Source organism: Cavia porcellus, unplaced genomic scaffold (genome assembly GCF_034190915.1).
Source record: "Cavia porcellus strain 051 isolate PalLab524CR breed Dunkin Hartley unplaced genomic scaffold, mCavPor4.1 scaffold_29, whole genome shotgun sequence".
Classification (NCBI taxonomy): Eukaryota; Metazoa; Chordata; class Mammalia; order Rodentia; family Caviidae; genus Cavia; species Cavia porcellus.
Genome location: NW_026947512.1, coordinates 3,648,275 through 3,675,533, shown reverse-complemented (window position 1 = coordinate 3,675,533; position 27,259 = coordinate 3,648,275). Strand labels below are relative to the sequence as shown.

At 37.9% G+C, this 27,259-nt stretch overlaps 1 protein-coding gene across 4 annotated transcripts; it reads right to left on the bottom strand.

The window, feature by feature from the left end:
- Nucleotides 1–1,750: 1,750 nt before the first annotated feature.
- On the bottom strand, nt 1,751–27,157 carry Shcbp1l (SHC binding and spindle associated 1 like). 4 transcript variants are annotated; one of them, XM_063240261.1, is made up of 12 exons: nt 26,693–27,157; nt 23,904–24,053; nt 17,837–18,051; nt 16,467–16,553; nt 16,176–16,394; nt 14,133–14,238; nt 9,623–9,670; nt 7,812–7,965; nt 6,097–6,347; nt 4,550–4,672; nt 2,532–2,586; nt 1,884–2,040 (listed from the first exon to the last, which is right to left on the bottom strand). In XM_063240261.1, the coding sequence occupies exons 1-11, from the start codon at nt 27,155–27,157 to the stop codon at nt 2,536–2,538; spliced, it is 1,869 nt and encodes a 622-aa protein (XP_063096331.1). In that variant the 3' UTR covers nt 1,884–2,040; nt 2,532–2,535. The 4 variants fall into 4 exon arrangements, with proteins under 4 accessions (XP_063096329.1, XP_063096330.1, XP_063096332.1 ...); XM_063240259.1 differs by lacking the exon at nt 2,532–2,586 and having other exon boundaries at nt 1,751–2,040; XM_063240260.1 differs by lacking the exons at nt 2,532–2,586; nt 9,623–9,670 and having other exon boundaries at nt 1,751–2,040.
- Between the last annotated feature and the right edge of the window lie 102 nt (nt 27,158–27,259).

Below are 27,259 nucleotides of genomic sequence, written 5' to 3'. Positions count from 1 at the left end.
GAGGTTTTAGCCAGATCTATGTTTCTATGTTGAGAATCAAGAGCAAAGAGCCCAGCAGGATGATTTAAAATGCTGAGAGTTTGGCCAGAAAAGAAGTTCCACTAAAGCTGTGGACTGCAAAGATAAAACTGAGAAGATTTTGATTGCTGATGGCCTGAGGACATCACAAGAAACAGCAAGTCACCACCCTTTGCAGCCTCAAACCTGCAAAAGTGAAAGACTGTTTTGAGGAGAAAGCCACAGAATATCATATTCCAGAATGGCAGTAGCATAGAAAATTTCTCAGAATTGGATTCACTCACTCAATCCCTACAACAAAGACACAGGAAAGTCTGGCTACTGCTCCAGCTGGCAGCATACCTTGGCATTATCCACATGGCACTGATTTTAGGTGCACACAGAATGCAAGAGTTATGGGGTTAAGAAGGCTTCTACCTCAATTTTAGAAGGTCTGGGAGGCCAGGCAGTGTGCCTGAGAGGGCAGTGTGTGAAGCTGTATGAAACCAGTGGGGCAGTGGAGACTCAGAAGTTTGGAAAAACTAGGAATGTGGATCATCTAAGGAAAGCTGCAAGGAAGGAGCAAAGCAGATCTAAATTTCCTCATCCTGTGCAAGAGGAGGGCATGGAGATGGTGCGAGTGCCACATCCACCTTATGGGTGACAGCCTGCTTACAATATAAAGGAGGAAAGGAGGCCTGCCCTCCCCTTTTGCTCTTGTTGCTTTTGCTGTCTTCTGCCACCTTGAATTGTTGTCCCTGTGCCATGCCACCGTGCAATGGAGTCAGCTAATTACAGACTGAAACCTCCATGAACTGAGCAAACCTTTCCTCCGTAATTTTGGGCATTGGGGTATTTTGTCTCAGCAATGAGAGAGAAGTAATCAGGACAGCATGCAAGCTGAAACAATGTGTGCAGCTTAGCAGAAAGGTCTTATGCTCTTCTTGGCTGGAATTTGAACCTAATAATTTTGAACAAGAATCACTATCTTAGGCCATATGGTAATTTTTAACAGAAACCATATAATGTGAAATAAGATGGGAAAAGCTTGAATTTCTAATACGAAACACCTACTGGACTCCTGAGTGCTAACATGAAACATCTTTCAACTCTATACCTTGGCTTTATGAGAAGAAATAACATTTTTATATTGTTTAATCTTTTATTTTGGGTATCCTTGTTTCTTGCAGTTAAACTTAGTATTTTCATACAGTGACTTTTTTTTTTTTTTTTTAAGGTACCGGGGATTGAAGTCATGACCACGGGCTTGCAAGGCAGGCACTTATGCCGCTGAGCTACCTCCTCAGCCCCTATACAGTGACATATTACCTTCATGTAATTACTAACACAGATTACTGAAAATTAACTATAAATTTATCTGTATAGAACATTTAACTTTCTGACATAAATAGTAAAACATAGTACTTAAAGCCATATTGTTCCTGGAATTGAATATGATCACTAAACTACACAGTAAAAATTCATTAAAAAATAGTTTTGTACTTTTTTTTTTTGGCAGTGCTGAGTTTTGGACAGGACCTTACATTCTTGGGAAGTGCTCTATATGCTGTATTTCCAGCACTAATGTATATACTTTTTGAAGAGTGTATTTTATTGTATTTGAATTGTATCTCAATAAAGCAGTTATTTTAAAAATGTTAAAGTCAATGAAACCATTTAATATTTTAATATTGTAACAAGCTTTGAACTTAAAAGTGACCATATCTGTGGGATATAATAATTACTAAACAAATTTCTGAAGTATAAAACTTTAACATTTATTCAGATGCTTTAATTAGTGCCTATTCTGATATCCCCTTTTAAATTTGCTTCTATTTTATTATTATTCATTTCCAGATCCAGGTTTTGCATTATTTTGCAGATCATTTTGTCATCTACTTTATCTCCTGAAGCAGCCCCTTCATTGAGAACTTCTTCTGCTACAATAAAAAACTGTTCAGTTGGTTGAAGAATGCTTACTCCATAGCCACTGTTGTTGTAAATATGATTATTAGTCATCTTCAATTTGGGCGCTGGAAGAGCCTGTTAAATTATTTAAGAAAATTTAGTTTTTAATAATTCTGATAAAGAATTTATATAAACATATAAAATTACTCCAGAAATTACTCTTGGGTTGACAATTTCTTTAAAACAATACAACAACAAGTATTGAACAAATGTAGTTCCTTCACATTAATATTAAATACAAACATTTAATGAGGAAATATTAAATGAATAAAAATATTAAATAAAATTTCAATGTATTTACCAGCTTTTAATAAAATAACTGATTCTAAATGGGGATACAGCAACAGCACATGAAGGTGACCTCTAATAGAACATGATAAAACATGAAGATAAATAATTGCAGAGAATGTGCAATACGGAAAAAATAAAATCGGGCAAAGCAATAGAGGATGGCTGGGTGGGAGCAGCGAGAGGTCACCACTGAGAGTGCTCTTCATGGTACTGAGTGTTTTGAAGAGGACAGCTATATTAATACATAAACAGGGAGGTGGTTGTTCATTACTTACAGAGCTACAGGAAGAATTTCAGGTGGGGTAATAGCCCAAAAAAGATTAGTAATTTCTGAGAACACAAAAACATTAGTATAGTTTTAATGTAACATATTAGAGAAAGAATGAAAAGAGAAGGTTGGAGAAGGCAAGGGAGCGATCTTGTCAGGTTTTACAAACATTTATAAAAGTTTGTAATACTTAATTTTATAATGTAAGGCACTTGGAGACCTTGTTTAAAATCAGATTTTGATTTATTTTGAAATAAGGCTCAAGATTCTGCAGTTCTCAGAAGATACCAGGTAGTTCCAGTGCTTGTGCCCAAGGCCGACTGAGTTAGTGGGCTACGGTTCTCAAAGCGCTGGCCAGCAATGTCGGCAGCACCTGACCAGTTCCTAGAGCAAGTCCTTCAAGTCCTCATATATTACCCCAGATCTGGACTGGAAACCAGGGTTTGTCACTCAAGAGAGGTTCTGATGCATGCTAACATGTGAGAGCCACTGAAAAATTTAAAAATACTTAACAGAAAAAATCTTAAGGCTTGCAAACCCAGCCAGCACTCAAAAGGCTGGGGCAAGAGAATTGTTATGAGTTTGAGGCTGGCCTGGCTACGTGGTAAGTTTAAGGCCAGAAAAATAAAAATAAAACAAAAAATATTTCTCTCAGAAAAAATAAAAACAGAAAAAAATAAAACAAACAAAAAAACCCCACGAAAAACGATGTTTAACGTAGAGATTTCAAAGCTGCCCATACGGTGTTCCAGTTATGGTTTGTACTATATTTTTAGTCAATTATCTGATTTAATATCTTAAATTCATGCTACAGGGTAGGCAGGTTTTCTAGTACAAGGTGAACATCTCTAATCCAAAGAGCTCTAGAATCTGAAACTCTGAATGCTGAAATGACACCAGTGGAAAATTTCACACCATGCAACATTTTTTCCTGCACAGAATTACTTAAAATATTGTATAACATTTTCTTTAGAAAACGTATATGAAAAATTAAGAATTTCATCCTTAGACTTGGTTCCCAGCCACAAAATAGCTGATTATGTATATGCAAATATTCAAAAACCCAAAAACTCAAATGTGAAACACTTTTGGTTCTAAGCATTTTAGATAAGCGGTATTCTTAAGTGATTTAAAGTCTACTTGAGGAGACAGAATGTACACTGTTAATTTAAAAAGGGGCCAGGGATATAGCTCAGTGGTATAAGTGCCTGCCTGGGAAGTGCAAGGTCCCGAGTTCAATTACCAGTACCTAAATAAATAAATAAAAGAATTAGAGATCTACAAAAACCTTCATCAGTATAAAATTTATTAACTACAAAGCTCAGAGTGTGACCTAGGGAAATAGCGTTACAGAAGCAGGAAAGACTGGGAAGACATTTTGCCTACAAAACACTATTAATGTTTTCATTATTTTGCTTTATACAACTCTGAAGGAGTTGAAGTGTTTAATATTTATTTGTTTAGTTTGTTTTACTTTTCTTTTCCTTTTTTTTTTTTGTACCAGGGATCAAACTCACAACCTTGCGCTTGCCAGGCCGGTGCTTATGCCACTGTCTTGGCTCCCTTTTTACTTTTCAAAAGACATTACAGATCTAATCCATAAATAATACAAACTATTATTAGAGTAAAAACCAAGCTGGGCATGGTGGCATACGTCTGTAATCCCAACACTTGGGAGGCTGAGGCAGGAGGAGTGCTGCAAGTTTGAGGCCAGCCTAGAATAAGTGAGCTCAAGGCCAGCTGAACTGCATAGCAAAACCCAGGCAAAAAAAAAAAGAAAGAGCAGAAACCAAACTACGCTGTCACATTCCAAGTTACTTGCTAAGAGTTTAAGCTGCAATTAGTAAGTTACAGGACTAAATTTGTTTCCCACCAGCCATCATTCAGTCATGTTTTATTACACTATTTTCCTTGTCCAAATCAATAGCATTCAGACTAAATTTTAATACTAAAACTAATGCTTTAGTACTTATATAATAACTATTTAAAATTTTCATAATTTTCGTATAAGAACTAAAATGATACCTTGATATTAACTCCACCCAAGGTGCTTTTTGAATTGTCACTGGTTCTAAAGTTATTACAGTGATGAATTTCATTCCTTTCTAAAATGGCTATACTCCCAGGATACAATTCTACACCAGCACCCTATAAATTAAGAGCAAATAAAAGAATTTATGAAACACACTCCAAAATATTGTGTATACTTGAAAGCTGTATAATTTATTTTTTGCAGAGCTGGAGGTTGAACCCAGGGCCTCATACATGCTAGACAGGTGCTCTACTACTGAGCTACATCTCCAGCCCCAAAAGTGTAATTATGTATTAGCAATCTCAACACCAAATTACATGGAAATGCATACCACTGGATGCAGCAATTTATGATAGAGATTGTTTTTAAATGTTGAAAACTAAATGTTTTACAAAATCATCCACACAAGAAAAGTCAAGGTCAGTCTGTTATCTGACTCTCTCATCCAAATGAGATCTATACAAAGGAGACCAAAATCTCATTAAGCATTTGTTTCAGTAGTTATAAACATTCACATCCACTGTACTTTCCTAAGAATACTGCTACAGTAGTTTTTCATTTTAATGGGGATTAAGAAACAGTCACCCTAAAAAGTGCTTGTTTTTCTACCACTTTTTAAAAACCTTCTCATTCAATTTTCTAGTTATTTTAATGATCTTTGGGATTGTAATCTAAAATCTACAATTTCCTATGTTTCCATAATTCAAAAGTTGTCAGAACTGGCTGGGAATTTAGCTCAGTGGCATAAGCACCTGCCTACCAAGCACAAGGTTGTGAGTTTAATCCCCATACCCAAAAAAAAAAAAAAAAGTCAGAACTAATCACAGTATCTTACAAGCAATGCCAGATAGCTTATAAGTACTTATTTCTTTAAAAATAAATCACTAAACCTTGATTCACAATCTGATTGCTAATTTTTTTAAAATTACAAGTAAAGCTAACTTCTTCATTGGAATACTTACATAGTTCATTCTTCCTATGTGGTTAATGACACACTGTTGATTTCTACCAGTTTTTTAAAGAGAGTTATAAAGGGATTAGACAGAAATTTAAAAGTACACACTGAAAAGGGATAGAGTACAGGCCTTTAAGAGAGAAAGAGGCACTTACTTTCTGGAGCTGGGAACATTTATGCTTCTCTTGAGAGGCCAAGACAGGTGGTCTGCCCCCAAGAGTGCACTGGCCCATTTTACAGGTATGAACCCAGTGGTTTTTTTTTTTTGGTCTTTTTCCTTTTTATCGGTACCGGGGATCGAACTCACGACTGCCTGCTTGCAAGGCAGGCGCGTATGCCGCTGGGCTAAACCTCCAGCCCCCCAGTGTTGTTTTTTAAAAGACGGATAATTTTTAAACATTTTTAATACTCTCAACTTGTTCCTTTATCTTAAGATCAGGTTCCTGCTCTTTATTTTCTCAATTTTAGCAGTTGCTAAGCTGAAGTATATTTCCAAATGAAGGTATTATTATCCTTTTGTATGTTCAATTCACTCAGTTGTTAGCTATAGTCTTGGAAACCCATAGATTTTATAGAATGAAATACCTGGGCACCAGTTATCTCACTGTCTGTAATTGTCAAAGTAGCCCCTGTAAGGACACACACTCCTGTTCCTTCACATCTTAACACACAGTTTTCTAGAGTCATGTGACCAGACTCTACCACCACAATACCATCAACTGTTCCTTGTTGTATCAAAGACAGATTCATTAGTTTCACACTGTCAGCTTTGGACACCACAAAACTGTCATGAGAAGGTTTGGAAGTAATCATAATTTCCTCTCTCCTTCCAACTCCTGATACAGAGGATAAAAAGCACAAATCAATAATCCCAAGTTTCAAAGCTCTTTAATTATTCAATAATACTTGTTAGTATCATTTTTTCCTTTCATATATTTTTAACTATATTATAATTTTATACATTTAACAATATATAATACATAATGTAACAACTGTTTCATTATGAACTAAGTAAATATTTAACTAATCTAAATTTTTTCCTTATCTTGAAGCTATGATGAAAAAAATCTGAGTTTATAATCAGTTTAAATGGGGCTGGGGATTTAGTTCAGTGGCATAAGCATCTGCCTGGCAAGTGCAAGGTTGTGAGTTTAATCCCCAGTACCAATAAATAAATAAATAAAATATAATCAGTCTAAATGTACCTATAGTATTTATTCAACATAGTCATTCCACTAAATATTTCCCTATATCTTGTAAGCAGCAGTCATGTACAAAATATCTATGATACAAACATATACCATACCTTAGTCTAGTTTAAAAACTGTAATTATCATTAATAAAAAAAGACTAGCAGGGCTGGGGATTTAGCTCAGCGGCATAAGCGCGTGCCTTGCAAGCAGGCAGTCGTGAGTTTGATCCCTGGTACCGATGAAAAGGAAAAAGACACACACAAAAAAACACTAGCAAAGTAAGTGTGGTGGTGCACACCTGGAACCTCAAAATTCAGGAGACCGAGACAGGAGAACTGTTGTGCATTTGAGACCAGCCTGGGCTACAAAGTGAGCTCCAGGCCAGCCTGAACCGCATAGAGATACTCTGTCTCAAAAAGACCAAAAACAAAACAAAACAAAAAGACTAGCAGAGATTCTTAACTTAGATTAACATAATCAGACCAATAATTTTGCTCTAGCATAGTCAAAGCAGTTATCTAAATTTAACATCAAACATGGTGCAGATGTTTAAATCATATGCATCATCCTTATCACAGATGTAGTTCAGCAAAGTACTATTCATTATAACTACCATGATACAGTGAATACTTTGTTTGAATTTTCAATTGATAATTAGCTGGTTTTTTTTCTTATTGCTGCTGCTTTTTGGTCAATGAGAATGCCCTTATTTCAAAGTTAAAAGGACAAAATCAAAATCAAAGTTATTAAGTATATTCCGAACCTAAAAGTAATTTAATACATTTTTCTTTTTCTATGTTTATTTGGTGAATTAGACTTTTGAAAAAATTCTGAGTATATTTTAATATAGTTCTCTATCTGAGTCTTCATTCTTAAGTGGTATCAAGAGCAGTAGAAATAGATGAGAAAAAAGTTTTGGTAAAAAATATACATGGAGCTGTGGAAAATATGATTATGCACAGATATTATCTATGAAAGGTGCATACAGATTATGAAATATAAACTTCTACTGTCTAAAAATGTCATTAGGCATACTTATAATAATACTTATAATACACAGTTCAGTACATATTTCTGGAAAAAAGCTACAAAAAGTAACCTGCTAACCCTTTATAATGATGTCATCAGTCAGTAAGGCAATATTTGCAGATTGATATTCTCCTGGAAAAATAACTATTGTATCTCCACTGTAACAACTATCCAAAGCCAAATCCAAATCATCATGCTGCTGGAGAAGTGTGTCTGAAGACAAATCCTTTACCTAGAAAAAAAATACAGTGGCACATCTTACACAATAGCTTAAACTGAAACATGACATTTTACTTAAAGACGCTTACTGGACACATGATATTATCCAAACACTTACTTATGTATTTAGTGTCACTTGTGTCAATTAGGGGAATGATGAAATAAAATTCTTCTTATAATAATTAATTTTATAGCTATTCAGTGCCAAACCTAACGCCATAAAAATCCAGAAGAAAACATGAGGATAAATCTTTATGACCTTGGATTTGGCAAAAAACTCTTATGTATGACATGAGTAAAAAGATAGGCTGGATTTCTTTATAACCAGGTATCTGTGCGCATCAAAGGGTAACATGAAGAAAGTTAAGACAATCAATAGAATGGGAGAACATACTTAGAAATCACACATCTAAGAAAAGTACAGCACATGGGGCTGGGGATTTAGCTCAGTGGCATAAGCGCCTGCCTTGCAAGCAGGCAGTCATGAGTTCAATCCCCAGTACCGATAAAAAGGGAAAAAGACAAAAAAAAAAAAAAAAAAAAAGAAAGAAAAGTACAGCACAGAGCTAGGAATTTAGCTCAGTGGCATAAGTGCCTGCCCAGCAAGCGCGAGGTTGCAAGTTCTTTTTTTTTTTTTTTTTTTCTTTTTGGTCTTTTTCATTTTTATCGGTACCAGGGATCGAACTCACGACCACCTGCTTGCAAGGCAGGTGCTTATGCCGCTGAGCTAAATCCCCAGCCCTGAGGTTGCAAGTTCGATCCCCGATACAAAAAAAAAAAAAAGACAAGAAAAGTACAGCACCAACCAACAAGGAATAGGAAGACAATCCAGTTAAAAATGGGCAGATGACTTGAATAGTCACTGCTCTAAAGAAGATATACAAATGGCCAACAAGTATGTGAAAGGATGTTCAATATCACTAATCACTATGGAAATAAAAAAATCAAAACCAAAAGGAGATAGCACTTTCCATCCACTAAAACTAAAATAAAAAAGTTCATAACCACTGTGTGAAGCCTGGGGAGATTAGAACCTGAGACACTGCAGATGACAATGTAAATGGCTTGGCCCCAGCAGCACGTTAATGGTTCTTCATAAAGTTAGCACAGATAGCATAGAATCACCACATGGTGCAGTAAATCCACTTAAGGTATACTGAGGTATACACTTAAAAGAACTGAAACAGACAGTGAAACAAACACCAGCACATACACAAATGTTCTTAATCAGCACTCTCACAACAGTCACAAAGTGGAAACACGGGCTGGGGCTGTAGCTTATGTAAAGCCCTTGCCTAGCATGTGGCAGATCATGGAATCAATCCTCAGCACTGCAAATAAATAAATGGAAGGTAAAAACAAATACTCATCAATTGACGAGTGGATAAATAAATAGATAAATATACATGCAATGCAACACCATTCAGCCATAAAAAATGGAAGTGCAATACTGGTACATAACATGCGGGGGATGAAACTTCAAAATGTGCTACGCTAAAGAAGCTATATGAGGAGCTGGGGATTTAACTCAGCAGCATAAGTGCCTGCCTGGCAAGCATGAGGTTCTGAGTTCGATCCCCAGTACCAGAAAAAAGCAAAACAAACAAACAAAAACCAAGAAGCTATATGTAAACGTTCACTTATTGTATGATTTCATCTATCTGAATTACCCAGAATAGTTGAATCCACAGATATAGCAGACTGGTGGTAATCAGGGGCTGGCAAAAAAAACGTAGGAAGGGTATAGAGTTTATTACAGGATGATACAAATGTTTGGTTACACAACATGGTAAATGTATTAAATGCCCTTAAATTGCCCACTTTTTAAATTATTCACTTTCAGAGGTTTAGTTTTGCAGGTAAATTTCATCCTTGTTTCTAAAAAGGGAAAAAAGATTCAAGAAAGAGAAGGAACAACCAGGAACAATGTAACTGAGGAGATAGGAAGCAAGAGGGTGGATACAGATGGAAGAGAACTGGTTAAATAATTCTTCCCACTTGCTTTATTTTCAGTTACTACATTTTGTAGCACTATAAGGAAATCTGACAGCAATGTGGGAGGCATTTTGTTAAAAGCTTTATATAAATTAGTTAAGCTGAACACTCTATGGGATAGATTTCATTACTCTCTTGTACAGACTTGGAAATACAAATATTAAGAAGCAAAATGGTAAACCAAACTCAGATTTTTATAATTTATTTTTTGTGCTTTATTTTGCTTTGATATTGGCTTTCACTTTGTAGTGCAGGCTGGCTTTGAGCACACTATGTAGCCCAGGCTGGCCTGGAACTCGCAGCAATCCTCCAGAATTATAGGCATGTGCTACCACACCCAGCTAATTCTGCAATTTATGCATAGCTGAGCATGGTGGTGCACACTTGTAATTCCAGTTACTCTGGAGGCTGAGGTGGATCAACATAGTGAGGTGTTTAAAAAAAGACAGTGACTCTGTTTTTCACTAGCATGGTCTCCAGACTTACAGGAGGACCACCACAGAAGCCTGCAATGAGCAATGTAGACACCACATTTTCTCCCCAACTGGGGAGAATGACACATGTGCAGCCAGTTCACACACCGGGATAAGTAGCAAACACTTACTGAGCATTTACAACGTCCTAAGCTTTTTTCTAAATATATTACAGATATGAAGTCACTTTACAACTCTATAAATATGGACCATAGTGCAATTATACCCATTTTATATGTGAGGTGCTAAAGCACAAATGCATTAAATAACTTCTTGAAAATTACATACATAGTAAGTGGCAAAACCATGAATCCAGGCAGTTTGGATTTAGAGCCCATGCTCTCAACCAGCACAATATGAAAGAGTTTTGGCCCAGACGGGACACTGTAGCCTTAGGCGGAACCAAGGAGCTCCTATCTCCCCCACCCCTAGGAATTCACCTGTGACTGTATGTTTTTTGTTTTTTTTTTTTGTCTTTTTTATCGGTACCAGGGATCGAACTCATGACTGCCTGCTTGCAAGGCAGGCGCTTATGCCGCTGAGCTAAATCCCCAGGCGCGCCCCCCAACACTGTATCTTCCCCACCCCTAGGAATTTACCTCTGGCGCCAAAAGAATACCAATGGGCTACCTGTGCTTCCTTAATGCCCCTCAGGCACCACCCCCAACCTAAGCTACATGTATGCCCCTACTTCACGCGTTCCACGGAGAGACTCCCGACAGGGGTGGGGGTGGGGGTGGGGTGGGGGAAGGTGGGGGTGGATGCTGCGCCCCAGGGGAGTGAGGGTGTCTCTCCCTGCATTCTCAAAAGAAAGGTCATTTATATTTCATACTTCTTATCTTTTCAGCTGCTGCCGGTCCCCCACAGTTCTATCACAATACATGTAATTTTTATCTGTCTCTTTTTAAACACCTTTCAAATAAGGAAACTGGAGTTTACACAGCCTGCCTAAAGTCACACTGACATTAACTGGCCCTTGAGAGGTTACTGGAACACTAGATTGGATGCAAAGTTCATGTTTTCCACTAACAACTTGTAATAACCCCAACATAAATATGTTGGGTGTGGGTGAAACAGTTTAAGAGGAGAGCACTGAGCAAAACTGAGAAGAAAGAGCCTTCAAAGTTGTGAAAGTTATTAAAGGCGATATGTATAGCTATGATAACTATCAAACTAAAATATTTTGTCAACCTCAAAGGTAAATCTAAAATTAAAGGTTTAAGTAAAGTTGCATTTGATAATGCTTCCTTCTCACAGTAATTTAGGGATACTTACTTAGAAATGAAGACAGAATTGCAAAACCAGCTTTGGATAAAAATCAAAGAAATTTCTTACTTTCATACTGCAGGAAAATTAAGATAATAAAGCCAGTCCTCATTTTAAAACAAAAACAAGAGAGAAAAATAAAAATGATAAAAGCAAAATCTATACTTCTTACAAAGAGGTTTTATTTATTTATTTATTTTTGTCTTTTCGAGACAGGGTCTCTCTATTGGTTCAGGCTGGCCTCGGGCTCATTTGTAGCCCAGGCTGGTCTCGAACTTGCAAGGAGCTGCCTGCCTCAGCCTCCCAAGTGCTGGGATTACAGGAGTGTGCCACCATGCCCGGTTTATACTTCTTACAAAGAAGTTTTAATGGATGTTTATAAATATGTTTGGGATAATTAATCTTATTAACATAATCTGACTCAATGAGACATTAAAAATCTTAGGGCTGGGGATGTGGCTCAGTACTAGGGTGCTAGCTTAGCATGTACAGTACAAGTCCTGGGGCTGAATCCTTAGCCCAGAAGGGAGAAGAGAGGGAGAGTAAACAGGCTTTGTGAAAATAACAGAAATAGGGGTGGGTCACATGGCAGACACCACTCAAATAAGCTTGCTTTCTGTCTCACTCTCTCCTTTTAGGTGTTAAACACCGCTTTGGGGGACTTCCTTTAGTCCTTCATATGTACTGATCTGTCACACATCCACTCACTTATCAACGAAAACTGTGGGGTGCCTACCATCTGCTAAGCATCATGCCTGGTGACTGGATGAGCAGTAAATACAAATGTCTTTGCTCTCAGAGAACTCATATTCAGGAAGAGACAAACATTCAAAACATTCATTCAAACACAAAAATTATTATTACTGTCATGATAAGGAAAAGTGTCAGGGAAGAAAAATGCCAAGAAAGAAGCTATAAATGTACACAGAAATCTGAAGCATTCTGGGGGGTTGAGAAGGTCTTCCCTGTGGAAATGTTACTTAAACTGAAATTTGATGGAGGGCAGTGACAACACACAAAGGAAACAATACAGCTCATACAAGGACATAGTGCTAGAACAGGAGAAAGCAGGTGTAGGAGAGCAATAAAGGGATATTAATATGATCCAAGAAAATTGTCATTAGCCACTGACTATGCGATGGTGCCATTTACTAAAACAGCAAAGTCTAGAATACAGGTCAGTCAATGGATAGGACCATGAATTTATTGACACATGTGTGAGGTGAAGTACTCTGGAGACAGTGAAGTGGTGATGAGCAATAAGCAGTTGGACCTTCAGGCATGGGGCTGAGAATAAGTCTGCTATGTACATTTTGGATGATAAGTACTGTAAAACCTTGGTTTGTGAGAATAATTCATTCCAGAAACATGCTTGTAATCCCAAGCACTTGTTTATCAAAATGAAAAAATAAAAAGACAAAACATAAAAGAAAAAATTACATTGTTGTTTTTTGATTGTTGTTTTGAAATTTTATTTTTCTCTTTGAAATAAAATGGATTTTTGGAAGAAAAAAGTTAACCTGCACTTACTTTTGAAAAGCTCTGTGGCTGGTGTGCGGGGGGATAAGAGAGGGGAAGGTTATTGTGTAGGATAGTTGACTATCACTAACAGAATTGTTGCTATCTATTGGCTCGACAGAATTCTTTTTTGAGATGGGATCTTGCTGTGTAGTTTAGACTGTCCTTGGGCTCACTACATAGTCTTGAACTGGCAGCACTCTTCCTGCCTCAGCCTCCTGAGTGCTGGGATTATGCCCAGTCAGAATCTTCCTGTTTTCATGCAGTTTTGACAAGGAACCTATCCAATGATGCTTGCTTTTGACTCCTTTTGAGGATTTTGTGGAAATGCAACATGGATTGTCACTAAACAGATTCACTGATTGCACTGCTATTTGGGTGGGTCTTTTCTGTAAGATTTGCACTGCTTCCCACATTCCACACATTTGCCTAATCTCAGTAAGAGTGAGGGACTCCTTATCCTTTCTCTCTCCTCCTTCTCTGCAGAGAGACAAGATATCCTCCAGAATCTCTTGCTTTTGGGAGATAATCACCCACAAACCCACAGAGAGGGAAGGGAGACAAGGGGAGAGCATTTATCATCCTTACAACTGTGGTTGCTAATTTACCTGACCACATCTCCACTATATAGTCCTTGAAAACTGTCAAATATATGAAGAATAAAGAGTGGATCAGGTGCAATACCATATGTCCCCCAAATGCAGCATCTCTCCCATCTATGTCTCACTGTTACCATGGCAACTAGAATAGTACCTGCCAACAAGGTATGATTCAGTAAATATTTGTCAACATTTATTTATTATCTATATGCCAACCATTGAGCTGGGTAAAATACAGGAAGTAAGACTAAGTCAGACTCTACCTTCAGGGAGTTCCTTTTCTAATTACATGCAGCCAAAAACCTAAACAAACAAAATTTATTTCTTACCATTTCAGTAGTCATCAATTTTGCTACAATATGTGTTACTGTCTTCTCAAAGTCTCTTTTTCCTTTCCTACGTCGCAGAATTCTTGGGAAAAAAGGCCCATGAACTCTATGATTAAAAATATTTATTTGTGATTAAATTAACATAAGCAAACATTCAATCTATCCTTAAAAACTTGATACTAAGCATCTTCTAGAAAGAGGTTTCATTAATTGTAAGCTGTTTGAGGGCAATGAACAGCTTGAGAGCAACACGGTAATAAGATCTTCTAGACAACTGTTTATGCCTTCAAATCTTTTTTTTTAATGAACTGTACCTGGAAATCTGCATGTAACTCACCACCAGCACCTCATCCGCCTCTATTTTCCAATACAACAGGCAATTTTCTTCATTGTAATTTCATAATCCACTGAGTTGTAAACTTACACAAAACAGAAATGAGTTATATTCTGTGACACTAAAGCATGATCAAGTTTTGGGACATATTTAATTTTAAATACTATGTTCAATTAATAGATTTCAAAGGATATGGTCTCTGTAAAATAGTTAGCTATTGTGCTCCTAGACAAATTAGTCTAACTTCTCAGAACTGTTTTTTATCTTATTTGCCATTCAGCACTTCTAATCAGTTCTACTTTTTCAGCAAAGGACCTAGGTAGGGTTTAAGCTCTGATCCTGGACCTCAGCTTTTTGTAGCTCTCTTTCAGGATAGCTTTCCTAAACTGCTAGCCACTTTGTCCTTTGTCATCTTGAAACAGTAACAGTATTATCTTTTGCTGCCAGAGCTGAAAACAACTGGGATCATTTTTAGACCAAAGAGTTACAAATTCCTATTTCTTGCCCAGTCCAAGGATGAATCGCTTTCAAAGAAAAACTTCATTATTTCCTTGGTCACTTTACAGCTTCTTCCAAGAGTCAGCTACTCTTAATATATTTTGTCCAAGTTTTATAACTGTTAGCTACTGGCCATGTTTGACCAACCCATTCATTTCATAGTTCCTGAACCTAATCTGTAAATATAAGGTTTTGGTGTTTGTTTTGGCGTTTTGAGACAAGGCCTTGTTCTGCAATTTAGGCTGGGCTTGAACTCACAGTGATCCTCCTGCCTCAAGCCTCTTGTGTGTCACTGCACACAGCTAGATTATAAATTTTAAAATGAGAGACATCTTTGTTCTATGCCATATGAAGTCTAGTGACCATAACTTGTATTCAAATCTAATGTTTACTAAATTTATGGATTCCTAGGTAAGTGGAATTTTAAAATCTGTGTTTCTTTCCCTGAATTATCACAAGATTCATTATAGGAATCCCACAAGCAATGATGTATCGAAAATAGGTACTGGAATGGGATTACTAGTAATCAAAAATAGGTCAAATTTGGAGAAAAAAACAAAAGATTTATGCTATCAGTGGTTCAAAATTCCTAAGGGCAGCAAATACACTAAGATGGATAGAAAGAGATTGCACAGACTAGTTCCTCTGGCTCCATTCAAGATTGTCTGCCAGTCAGACTGTGAACAAGAATTCTGTTTCTCCATATGTTAAAAAAAAGACAGAAGTACATACATTTTTCACTGCGAAACAGTATAAAATATTTTCACACATTTTTAAGTATTTAGAGAATGATAGTGATTAATTCTGTATTGTTTCATTTATCATCAAAACAGCTTATTTTGGTTGGAGAAACTGATATGAGATAGCCAAATTAATCAATTCTCCCTTATTTACTTCATATATTATATGCAGAAGGTATACGCATATCTCCTCCTTTCTTATCCTTTAAACAAAATCAAAAAGGCAAAGATGAAAGATAACAGCTAGATTTATGAGTTTTTGGTAAAAATGACATCAGTACAAAAGCAAATGACATCAATGAATTCAGCTAATATAAAAATAATTTTCCCATATTTATAATTATACTTTATGCTTAATCCATAAATTAGACATCTAATTTTATAGTCTGTTTTGATGAAGACAATATACATGGTGCTTAAAGAATGACTGTAGAGTCTTTTGTTTCTATTTAAAATACAGCAAATTCTTACCGAAGGCGTAAATCCTCCCACATTTTCAATAATCCACAAAGCATTACTATTTCATAGTATTTTTTCCAGCATTCGACAGCCTCTGCTGCAGATGGATCTTCTTTAATATTGTTCTGATACTCAATGAGCTCAACACGCTTCTTCTTATATTTCTCCAAAGTCTTCTTAAAGCGCTGTGCAATCGGAGCAGGTATGGTTCCATCCTGTATGTCACACCACCTGGAAAGGACCCAGGCGGTTACCATATTTCTCCTTTACAATGTGCTGCACAGCTTTCTAAACTGTACTCACAGATTAATTCTTTCTTCAATAAGCGCAGAGTAATTCTCACAATTTTCTTCGTCATCCCAATCTCTCCAAAGAAAATCATAAAAAAACCTACAATAAATCAAATGAAGATGACAGCAATCAAAGACAGCCTAAGACAGTGTTTAGAATTTAAGATATTTTGATATCAGAATTTTCTACATGGATCTTAACTCTTTATTTATTTTTTATCAGTACTAAGGATCAAACTCACGATCAAGTGCTCCCAAGGCAGGCACTTATGCTGCTGAGCTAAATCCCCAGCCCTGGATCTTAACTCTTAAGAAAAGTGTTTTTAACTGAACTTTCAGTAAACTAATAATAACAGGTAAAGCTTTAAAGAGTAGATGATCTGGATGCTATCTTTGACTACTGCATATAAGAAAATAATACTTCTAGAAGTGGGAGTTTAAAACTCAGGTTCTAAACTTCATGGATTAGCCAGGGATTTAGCTCAGCAGGCACAAATGCCTGCCTGGCAAGCGCAAGGTTGAGAGTTCAACCCCTAGTACCCCCTCCCCCCCAAAAAATCTAAACTTCATGGATTTTGACTATGATTTCATTCAATAAAGAAATATGTGATATATAACAAAATTTGTATTTAGGGAGAGAGAAATAACAACAAAAGCCAAAAATTATTCTGTATTCAGTTGATCAATAGCTTTCCCACTTTATAAACTTATAGTAAGCTATGGACTGCGCACAGTGCTGCATGCCTGTCATTACAGATATCTGAGAAGCTGGGTCAAAAGAACTGTGATTTTGAGGCCAGTGAGATCCCATCTTAAAAAGCAAACAAAAAAATACAATGCGGATGATGACATCCAGTATTTATAAAACCCATTTAGTAAAGTAAAACCTAATATATTAAAGATGCTTAAATATCAACAGATTTTAATGTTACTTATTTCTGATATTCTTTTAAACTCAGTTTTTATAAAATGCAGATAAAAAAATAGCAAATTTTCCATTACTTATACAGTACTTCTGCAACGAAATGTTAACTGGAAGAGTTACAAATACATTATGTTAATTACAATGAGCAAATTTATCAATCAAAGAATAAAAATTACAGATACTTATAAAGTGCTTATACTAGCAAAACTTACAGATTAAGCGTATTTTTGTTTTTTGCTTTTTGTGGGTTTTTCGTCTTTGAGACGGGGTCTTGCTATGCAGTTCAGGCTGGCCTTGAGCTCACTCCGTAGCCCAAGCTGGCCTCAAACTTGCAAGGATCCTCCCGCCTCAGCCTCCCGAGTGCTGGGATTACAGGTGTAAGCCACCACACTCAGCTGATAAGTGTATATTTTTGAATATAGTAATTTTAACTTGCAGAATTAGAAAGCTTTTTTCACCTTACAACCTCCAAGGCCAGAGCAATTTCCCATATCTCTGCATCTTGTCCTTCAATGGGATACACTTCCAAGAGAGGTACACCGTGCTCCAGTTCCTCCAAAACCCCATCAACCAAATCCCTTGGAATGTTTGCAATGTTAGAAGAAAAAGGCTCAGCAACAGAAACGGTAACTTCAAAACAAGACGATGAATTCTGGTATGGTTTACAAGTTACCTAAAACAAATATTAAAAATTATAGTACCAAATATAAGCAAACCACAAGGATTTTTCTTATATATGAATTATAAAGTTTAATTTTTTGAGTTCTCTAACAATCAATACAGAGAATGACTTGCATAAATAGCCCATAAAATATCACTAGGTTTTTGAACTCTACTTCTCAAACAAGTTTTAATATTCCCAAAAGGAATTGTGTATCTCCTTCTACATTACACACTGTATTTCTAAGTTTGAGTAGTCATACTTGTGGCCCTGGGGTTTTAACCCAGGGCCTCCCCACTGAGTTATACTCCCTATTTTTATTTTGTATTTTGAGATGAGGTCTTACTAAACTGCTAAGCTGCCCAGGCTGAGCTCCATTTTTGCAATCCTCCTGCCTCAGAGTCCCAGAATGCAAGGAATACAGGTATGTGCCACCACGCCCCCCAAGGAACCAGACCTTTGATTTTCATAGGATAGTAATATTTTTAAAAAATATTTTAACAAACGAGACTGAGCCAAGAAGATCGAAAGTTCAAGCCCAGCCTGTGCAACTTAGTGAGACACTCTCAAAATAAAATAAAAAGGGCTTGCGACTTCCGGGAGAACATGGCGGACAGATAACAGCAACTACCAGAGGCTCTCTGAAAGACTCGGCTCAGAAGCCAGGAATGGTGCGGACTAAGGAGACATAAGCAGGTGGAGATATGCTCTGCTGACTCAGGAACGAACTGGGCTGAGAGAAACCAACTTGGAATGCAGTCCTGGTGCTAGAACAGGAACAGAAAAGCCTCGGTGTGGAGGCTGGACTCCGCGCCATTGTAAGCCGCCATTTGGGTTTCCCTCCACGCGGCGGCTGGCTGCCTCTACAGTGGCTCAGCAAGGAGAGAGACACGCAGAAGCTCTGAGAACGGCAATCTGCGAACGGCAGGGAGGTGTGCACTGACTTGTGGTGAGGTGAGTGAGAGAAACTGACTTTCTACCACAGTTTGACTCCAGCAGAGGACTTTCTGGGCCCGAGCAGTCCTGCGGGAGCAGGGCACGGTGGCGACTCCAGCCACACATCCCCCTCTCGGGCGGGATTGGTGAAAAGTGCCTGGCCTGCGTGACGCTGCCGGCGGACCTGGTAGGCTGTCCCAACCCAGATCCCAGAGCCTGACAGTGGCCAGGAGGGGAGACGCGTAGGCTGCCTGGTCCGTAACTCCCTGGTGCGCAGCAGTGAGCGGGAACACCTAACTGGCACAATTTGATCAGGCTGTGGCTGACTGGGAGAGAAGCTGGGCCTCTTATATAAGCTTGCATATATAAGGAACAGAGAAGAAGAGGCAGCATGGGAAGAGGCAGCAACAAGAAAGGCTCCTCGGCCCCCAATTCTGAGAAACAGGCAATAGCAGACACCGCACCAATACACATAAGGCGCCATATAGAGAGCCTCATAGACCAATTCAGGAATGAAGTTATCAACGACCTGAAGCTAGAAGTATGCAGAATAGTTAGAGAAATGCTAAGTACCACCCAAGAAAAAAACAGGTGGTGGAATGGAAGAACAGAAAAAAAGGGGAGAATTGTTTGATGGAGAAAACAGAGAAAGCATAGAATACGTGAAGCAGGTTCAAAGGGACTACCAAGATACTAAGAAGTCTATCGAAGACTGGCATAACAGCTTGAAAGAAACTAAGGACAGACTATCTGAACTGGAGGGCAGACTTGTAATATGGGAGAATGAAATGAAAAACTTCTTAAAAATAACAAAGAAACAAACAGCAATAATACAAAGACAAGAAGATGATAAGAGGATCCATAACTTAAGGATTAAGAACATAAAAGAAGAAGTAGGGACACAAACAAGTGAACTACAAAAGCTACTCACAGAAATAATCCAGGAGAATTTTCCTAATTTAGCAAAAGGTAAAGATACTCAGATGTATGAGGCATACAGGACCCCAGCTACCTACAACCCAAACAGAGCTACACCCAGGCATATAATAATCAAAATTCCAGAAATTCAATACAAGAACAGAATATTAAAAGCTGTCAGAGACAAGAAACAGACCACTTACAAGGGAACACCCATCAGAATTACAACAGATTTCTCTGCACAAACCATCAAATCACGAAGAGCGTGGGGGGAAATAATTCAAGCTTTGAAAGATAATAATCTCCAGCCAAGTTTGAGATATCCTGCACAACTGTCCCTGGAAATTGATGGAAAAACAAGGTGCTTCCAGGATAAAGAGGAACTGGGGGAATTTGCAACCACCAATTCAACTCTACAGAGAGTATTGCAGGATATTCTAAAAAAAGAAAAATACAAAGAATCCAGAAATAATGGCAGAGAGGCCACAACGAATGGAGCAGAGAACAAAATGAAGAAGACAAACTGACAGCTACTGACAGAAAAAGAGCTCAACAGAAATGAGGCAGAGAAGATTGGATGATAGGAACAGCTATTTTGGAGAAAATGACATCTTAATAGGTAATACTGATTTAGTATCATCTAGTTTTGAAGTCTCATCTAGCTTTTGTCCTTCTGTCTCCAATGGTCTAAATAGGCTGTATCTTATTGGATTTTATTATGTACGATAGTATAAGCAAAAACCTTTTAAAGACAAGGAGATTATACAGAAACCATTGTTCATTTTCTGTTAGTCGATTCTAAATACTCTGTAATGCTGTCATTCTCTTGAATGGTTTTACATTGTTTTGATATACTTAATGCTACAGTATACGAAGTTGTACTCAAGGATTTCAAAGAAAGAGACAATATGGTAACTACTTTTAGGTTAGGATTATCTGGTGGTGAAACACTACTCTGCTTAAATGGTTATGTTTTGATCTGCGCTGTTTCGTTGTTATGCCCTCTTTTATCTCAATCTCCACTCCATTATTTACTTTTTTATCTTTATCCTTTTAATTAAAGGAAAAAAATAGCAGGATATATTATAGTAACCCACTTTGACTTTTTATTACCTTGATTTAAAGCCCTGTATTACTCTCACCATCTGGTTTTTGACTGATGTTCCCCTATTCTGTTTTGCTGGATAGTATCAGGTTCGAAAGTTTAGGCATCAGCTATGAAGATAATGAGATTCATTATGACGCCCATTCTCGTTGACTTTTATCTACTTTTGAAGACCTACAATGTCTCCAATGTTTTGGTTTTGTCAGTTTTATTCTTTACTGTTTTGTTCAATTGTATTATAACTAACGATATAGGCAATTCTATTAGAGATAGCGGGAGGCATTATGGTAACCATTGTTGATCACCTTGTATTATGTTTTTACATTATCTATTATGTCCCCCCTTTTGACTTGACCGATTCTGTTCTGTTATGTCACATTTGGTTTTACTCTCTTCCAAAAAAGTAATAAGAACCATGGGAGCAATGAAACCCAAAATGTGTAATAGTCATGGTACAAAAGAGAGGAAAAGAAAGTGCTCCAAACTATATAACTGCATGTATATTTAAATGTATAAGATAGAAAATGATATCACAGAGTTTTATTGGATCAATGAACAGAACTGTTTGCAGTATCATTGATGGAATGTCCACTTTACAAGCTTTAATTTTGTGACTTGAACAATTATTTCTAAGATGACAATATGTAATCCATTAACTAGTGATTTCCTACTGTTCATTTTTTTTTCTGTAAATCTGTATAACTTGTACCCTTTCCCTGCTTTTTTTTTTCTTTTCTCCTTAAATAAAATTAAAAAAATAAATTTTTTAAAAAAAAGGGCTTGCAATGTAACTTAGTGGTAGATTGCTTGCCTGTGTAAGGCCCTGGATTCTATATATTTGTTATTTATATTATGTATATTACATAATGTATTATATATTGTAAAAAGCCACCCAAAATGAAAAAAAAGGTAAGTATAACATTTTAAGGAGGCTGGGGATTTAGCTCAGCGGCATAAGCACCTGCCTTGCAAGCAGGCAGTCGTGAGTTCGATCCCTGGTACCAATAAAAATACGAAAAAGACAAAAAAAAAACATTTTAAAAATCTTTGAATAAAGTTAGTGTCATAAGCAACATACTATATCATATTTGCTCATCTTATTTCACAATATTGAAATATATCTCTAGTAATGGTGTGAAAATCTATGCTGAAGCCATCATTTATTGATGAAATAAACTCACTTGCTAAGTGTTATGTCAGTAATGGATATGACAGTAATCAATTACTTAAATGTAGAAAGGATCTTCAAATACTATCCAAACTTTGAAATACAAATTTTATAATCAATTTAAAATAAATTCTGTTCAAAGTAACTATGTAATAGGAAAAACTTATAAAACAGCAAAATAAAAGTGAATGTTTGAAGACAATAAATGACCAACAGTCCATATTTGTAACATAACAAAAATATATATCCAAAAAGTAGTTATAAAAGTTGATAGGCTTATATTCTAAAATTACTTTTATTCAGTATTTAAATGCATGTTGGGAATGGGAAAAAAGATGTATCACGTACAGGTACAAATTCCCTATGATGAAAGCTATTATTATACATATCTAAAATGCACCGATAAAAAAAGAAAAATGCAACCTCTTTTTTCTCTGGAATTTTGGGAACCTTTTCTTGGGCCCACTATTCTCAAATTTCCTGGCTACAGACCTCTGGAATACTTTGTGGAATTTTTTTTTTCTTGGTACTTGGAAAAACCCCAAGCTTACGCCACTAAAAAATGTTAAAGTCACTAATATAGTGTAGTTTCTCTTATCTTATTCAAACGAAAAAGTTCAGAGATGCTATAAATGATTCAGGGAAAAGCTACTCAAACTCTGAAGAGTAAATCTATCTACCAGTATATATACATATATATAGTACTGTTGGAAAATTAACTAACTGAAGATTCTTTTATATTCTTTTGTAATCTCTATACCTTTAGATGTATTCTTCATATATGAGACTGCCACTAACTTCTCTAGAACATATAATTTTGAAATATTTTCAAGTATTGCATGAAGTAATAAGTGACAAAGTTTTTCTTGTGACTAAAAGTAGATTTGAGATATCCATCTGGAGCAGGGTACAGTGGTGATCATAAATATAACTTTCACTACAATGGTAATTGGCCTTTAAAGGAACTAAAATTATAATATTGAATATTTCACAATATCTAGTTTACAGATCTAAAAAGCAACAAATTAAATGAAAGCTTAGAAATTGATTACAAGCATCCTTTTCAAAGGAAAAACTTTCATATTTTGCCAATATTTTTTTAGTCATTGCTCTTTCCTCATCTGAACTAAACCTCATAATTCAGATAAATGAAGATGAATGGAAAATCATGGCCCAAATTTGTTAAAGCTTAAATTACTGATTTTCCAAGAAATGAATTTTTGCTGTTTTTGCAGTAAATGAATCTAGGTTAAAAATAGTCTGGTATTCTAGATTCCATTAAATGACAACTGTCTACACATAAATGGATGCTAAGAGCCTACATTATTAATTTACCTAGACCAGAAATAATTTTTTTTTTCTGTTTGAAACTTGGTAAGTATCAAAGTCCCAAGTTAATAAAGCCATATTTCAGTCTTTAAAAGAACTGATAATTTCATTCAAAGAATGAATCAGACCAGGCATAGTGGCACGTGCTTGTAATCCCAGCACTTGAAACACTGAGGCAGGAGGATCACTGTGAGTCTGAGGCCAGTCTGGGCTACAAAGTGAGTTCAAGACCAGCCTGAAGTACACAATGGAACTCTTGTCTCAAAAATTAAAACAAAAACAGAATGATCAAGTAAATTTTTTTTTTTTTATCGGTACCAGGGATCTAACTCATGACTGCCTGCTTGCAAGGCAGGTGCTTATGCCACTGAGCTAAATCTCCAGCCCCTCAAGTAAAATTTTTTTTACCTCGATCAGTATACCAACAAAAGGGATAGAAGCTTCTTCATATTCCACAAAGAATAGTTCAGGATTAGTCTTCCAAACTCCAAGCCATCTGTCTCTCAATTTTAATTTTTCTAACAGGTATTTACTCATGGCCTCATCAGCATCTTCTGCCTAGCAAAAGGAAGAAAAAGTATAAATACACTAAATTGTTGGTTTATAACTTTTTTTTTGTACCAGGGATCGAACTCATGATGTTGTGCTCACCAGGCAGGCATTTATACCACTGAGCTAAATCCTCAGCCCAACTTAAATATTTTTACTTACATTTAAAACTGGAATCAGTGGGGCTGGGGATTTAGCTCAGTGGCATAAGCGCCTGCCTTGCAAACAGGCAGTCGTGAGTTCGATCCCTGGTACCGATAAAAAAAGGAAAAAGACAAAAAAAAAAAAAAAAAACAATGGAACCAGTAACACTTCAAATAAGAAATTATAGATTTTGACTGAAAATATTTAATGGAAAACACTGTAAATATTAAAAAATTAGAAAGAAGTTTGAAAATACTTATCTACTCATCAGAATAATTCAGAAATTAGATACCTACTTATTATCTATGCCTGCATAGTAGTTTGTTTTATTAATCTACTAAGCAAGCCAGGGATATAGCTCAGCAGCACAAGTGCCTGCCTGGCAAATGCAAGATCCAAGTTCTAGTCCTGGTACCAAACAACAAAACAATACAAAACAAAGCCCCCCCCCCAAAATAAATAAAACTACTAAGCAGAATTACACATATTATGTATGTAATATGTATCAATATATATTAATACACATTAAACTACACATTGTGTAACTACACATTAAAACACACAATTATATTAACAATATTATTTTTCTGAACTTTGATAAAACGACCCACTTAAAACGTACTCAGAACATAAAAACTTAAAATTCATTCTATAAACAAATGAATGTTTTAAGCATTTAGTACATATTTGTCCATCCGATTTTTAAATTTAAACACAGGTACTTCAAGAATAATCTATGTTAGTCAGCTTTCTGTTGCTATGACAAAACACCCAAGAAAAACAACTTGAAAAGAGCAAAGATTTATTTCAGCTTGCAGTTTCAGAGGTTTCAGTCCATGATCACTTCAACCTACCACTATGGGCCTTTGACAGGCAGAAAAGCATGACAAGGAGTGTGGCATGGAGCTAAGTTGCTCATTCCAGGTCAGCTCAGGAGTAGAGAGACAGGAGATACTAACACCCAAGTGTCCCCTTCAAGGGCAATTGCCAGTGACCTAACTTCCTCCAACTAGGCTCCACCTCCTAAAGTTTCTCCCAGTGCTCTCAGCTGGGGACCAAGGCTTTGCATGTGGAGGACACTGAGTATGCAAAACTCAGTTATTAGACGTTAGCTGATTAATGACACAATAGTTTATATAAATATTTTTCATTGCCTTTAACAGACCTGGCTTCCTCCAATCTCAAAATCAGATGTAAAATGATTGTAACACGGTGCTAGTTTTTCAGTCATAGTGTATATAAAACTAGCTGGGCACAATGGCACATGCCTGTAATCACAGCACTTGCAAGCCTGAGGCAGAAAGATCACTTCAAATCCCAGGCCAGCCTGGCTACATAGTGAATTCAGGGTCAGTAAGACACTGTCTCAAAAACAAAATAAATAAAATTTTCTCCTGGTTATAAAATTTGGCAAACCTTCTGAAAAAAATACAGAAAATACAAAGAAAACAAAAATCACACCTGATCCTGGCACCCAAAGATGTTTAACATTTTGGTATATTTCCTTTCAGTGTTTCTTTTATACATGTATCTATCCATGCACATACATTTTGATTTTCTTATAACATAGCTACTTGTAGTTCTTGAAAACATGGGGGCTGTGGATATAGCTCAGTGGCACAAGCGCCTGCCAGGTAAGCTCAAAGTCCTGATTTTGACTTCCAGTACAAAAAAAAAAAGGAAATATGATTACTATCCCTGCATGGTTTTCCACTATATGAAGCTGCAGTTGGCGGTTTGTAATTTTTAACTATTTATAAATATCACTGCAATGAATATACTTGTACACAAATTCTTCTGGTGTAGTTTGTTTTGTTTTTCTGAGACAGGTCTTGCTGCGTAGTTCACAATGGCCTTTCTGGACTTGTAGTCTGGGGCAATCCTTCTGCCTCAGCCACCACACCTAGCCTGATGTAGCTTTTCAAAAGCAAAACGAAGTAGTTTAAAAACATACAATATTGCTGAGCATAGTGGCGCACTCCTGGAATTCCAACACTGGCGAGGTTGAGGCAAGAGCATCCCTCCAAGTTCAAAACCAGCCTGGGCTACAAAGTAAGCCAAAGGCCAGTCTGAACTGCATGGCGAGACCTTGTCTCAAAAAGACAAAAACAAAAAACAAAAAACAAAAATTAGCTCTACAGTGTGAACAGTTATTCTCTCTCTATGCAAAACATTAACACGTTGCAGTTATCCGCGAATCATTCTTCCCCAGTGTAACGGCTAAGCACTGTCACCGTCACGTTTAGGCACACACTGTCGCTGCGAACTCAACAGCCTGAGGAGCTCGCCTGGCCAGACAGCCGGGAATACCCGCGTCTCTCCGGCGCTCAGACGCCGCCGTCGGCCGCCCTCTACGGGGTCCCCCGGGCGGCAGCTGCGCGGCTCGGCATCCAGGTGCATCGGGGCCCATGCCCTGAGAGGAAGACCGGCGCCCTCAGCCTCCGCACCGCGACGCGCGACCCGGACCGCGGCCGCATCGCTCCTCGTCTCCGCCTCGCCCTCACCTTGGCGCCCCGCAGCACCTCGTCGCAGTACAGCGCCGCCTTCTCCGCGCGCCACATGCTCCGCAGCGGGGTCGCGCACACGGCCGGCAGGGGCCGCGCCCCCGGCCCCGCCTCTCGGCCCCGCCCCGCGTCCTCCAGCGGCCCCGCCTCGCCCTCGGCCTCGGCCGCCAACGCCTGCTGCAGCCGGAGCCGCCGTCCGCCGCGCCCCGCGGGCGCCTTCTCAGGGCGCAGCGAGGCCACCACCGTGCGCACCGGGGACGCGGCGGGCGCCTCCCCGCCCGCCCCGCCAGGGGCCGTGTCCGGGACCGAGTCGTCAGGTCCCGCGGCGCCCGGCCCCGTCGCCATCGCCGCCGCAGCCCAGGCCCGCTGCAGCCGTTGGCCGCGCCTCCTCCGAGTGTGTGGGGCTCGCGCGGTGGGGGTGGGGGCGTCTTGCGCGCTCACGCCGAGCCCCAGGCACACGCGCATCGGCCTTCGGCGTTCCCGCCCGCAGGTGCTACTGCTTCGGGTCCGTGTGCGGTCTGGGGGCTTGTGAGGCGTCCTGTGCTGCTTCTGCTTCCGCGCTCGCAG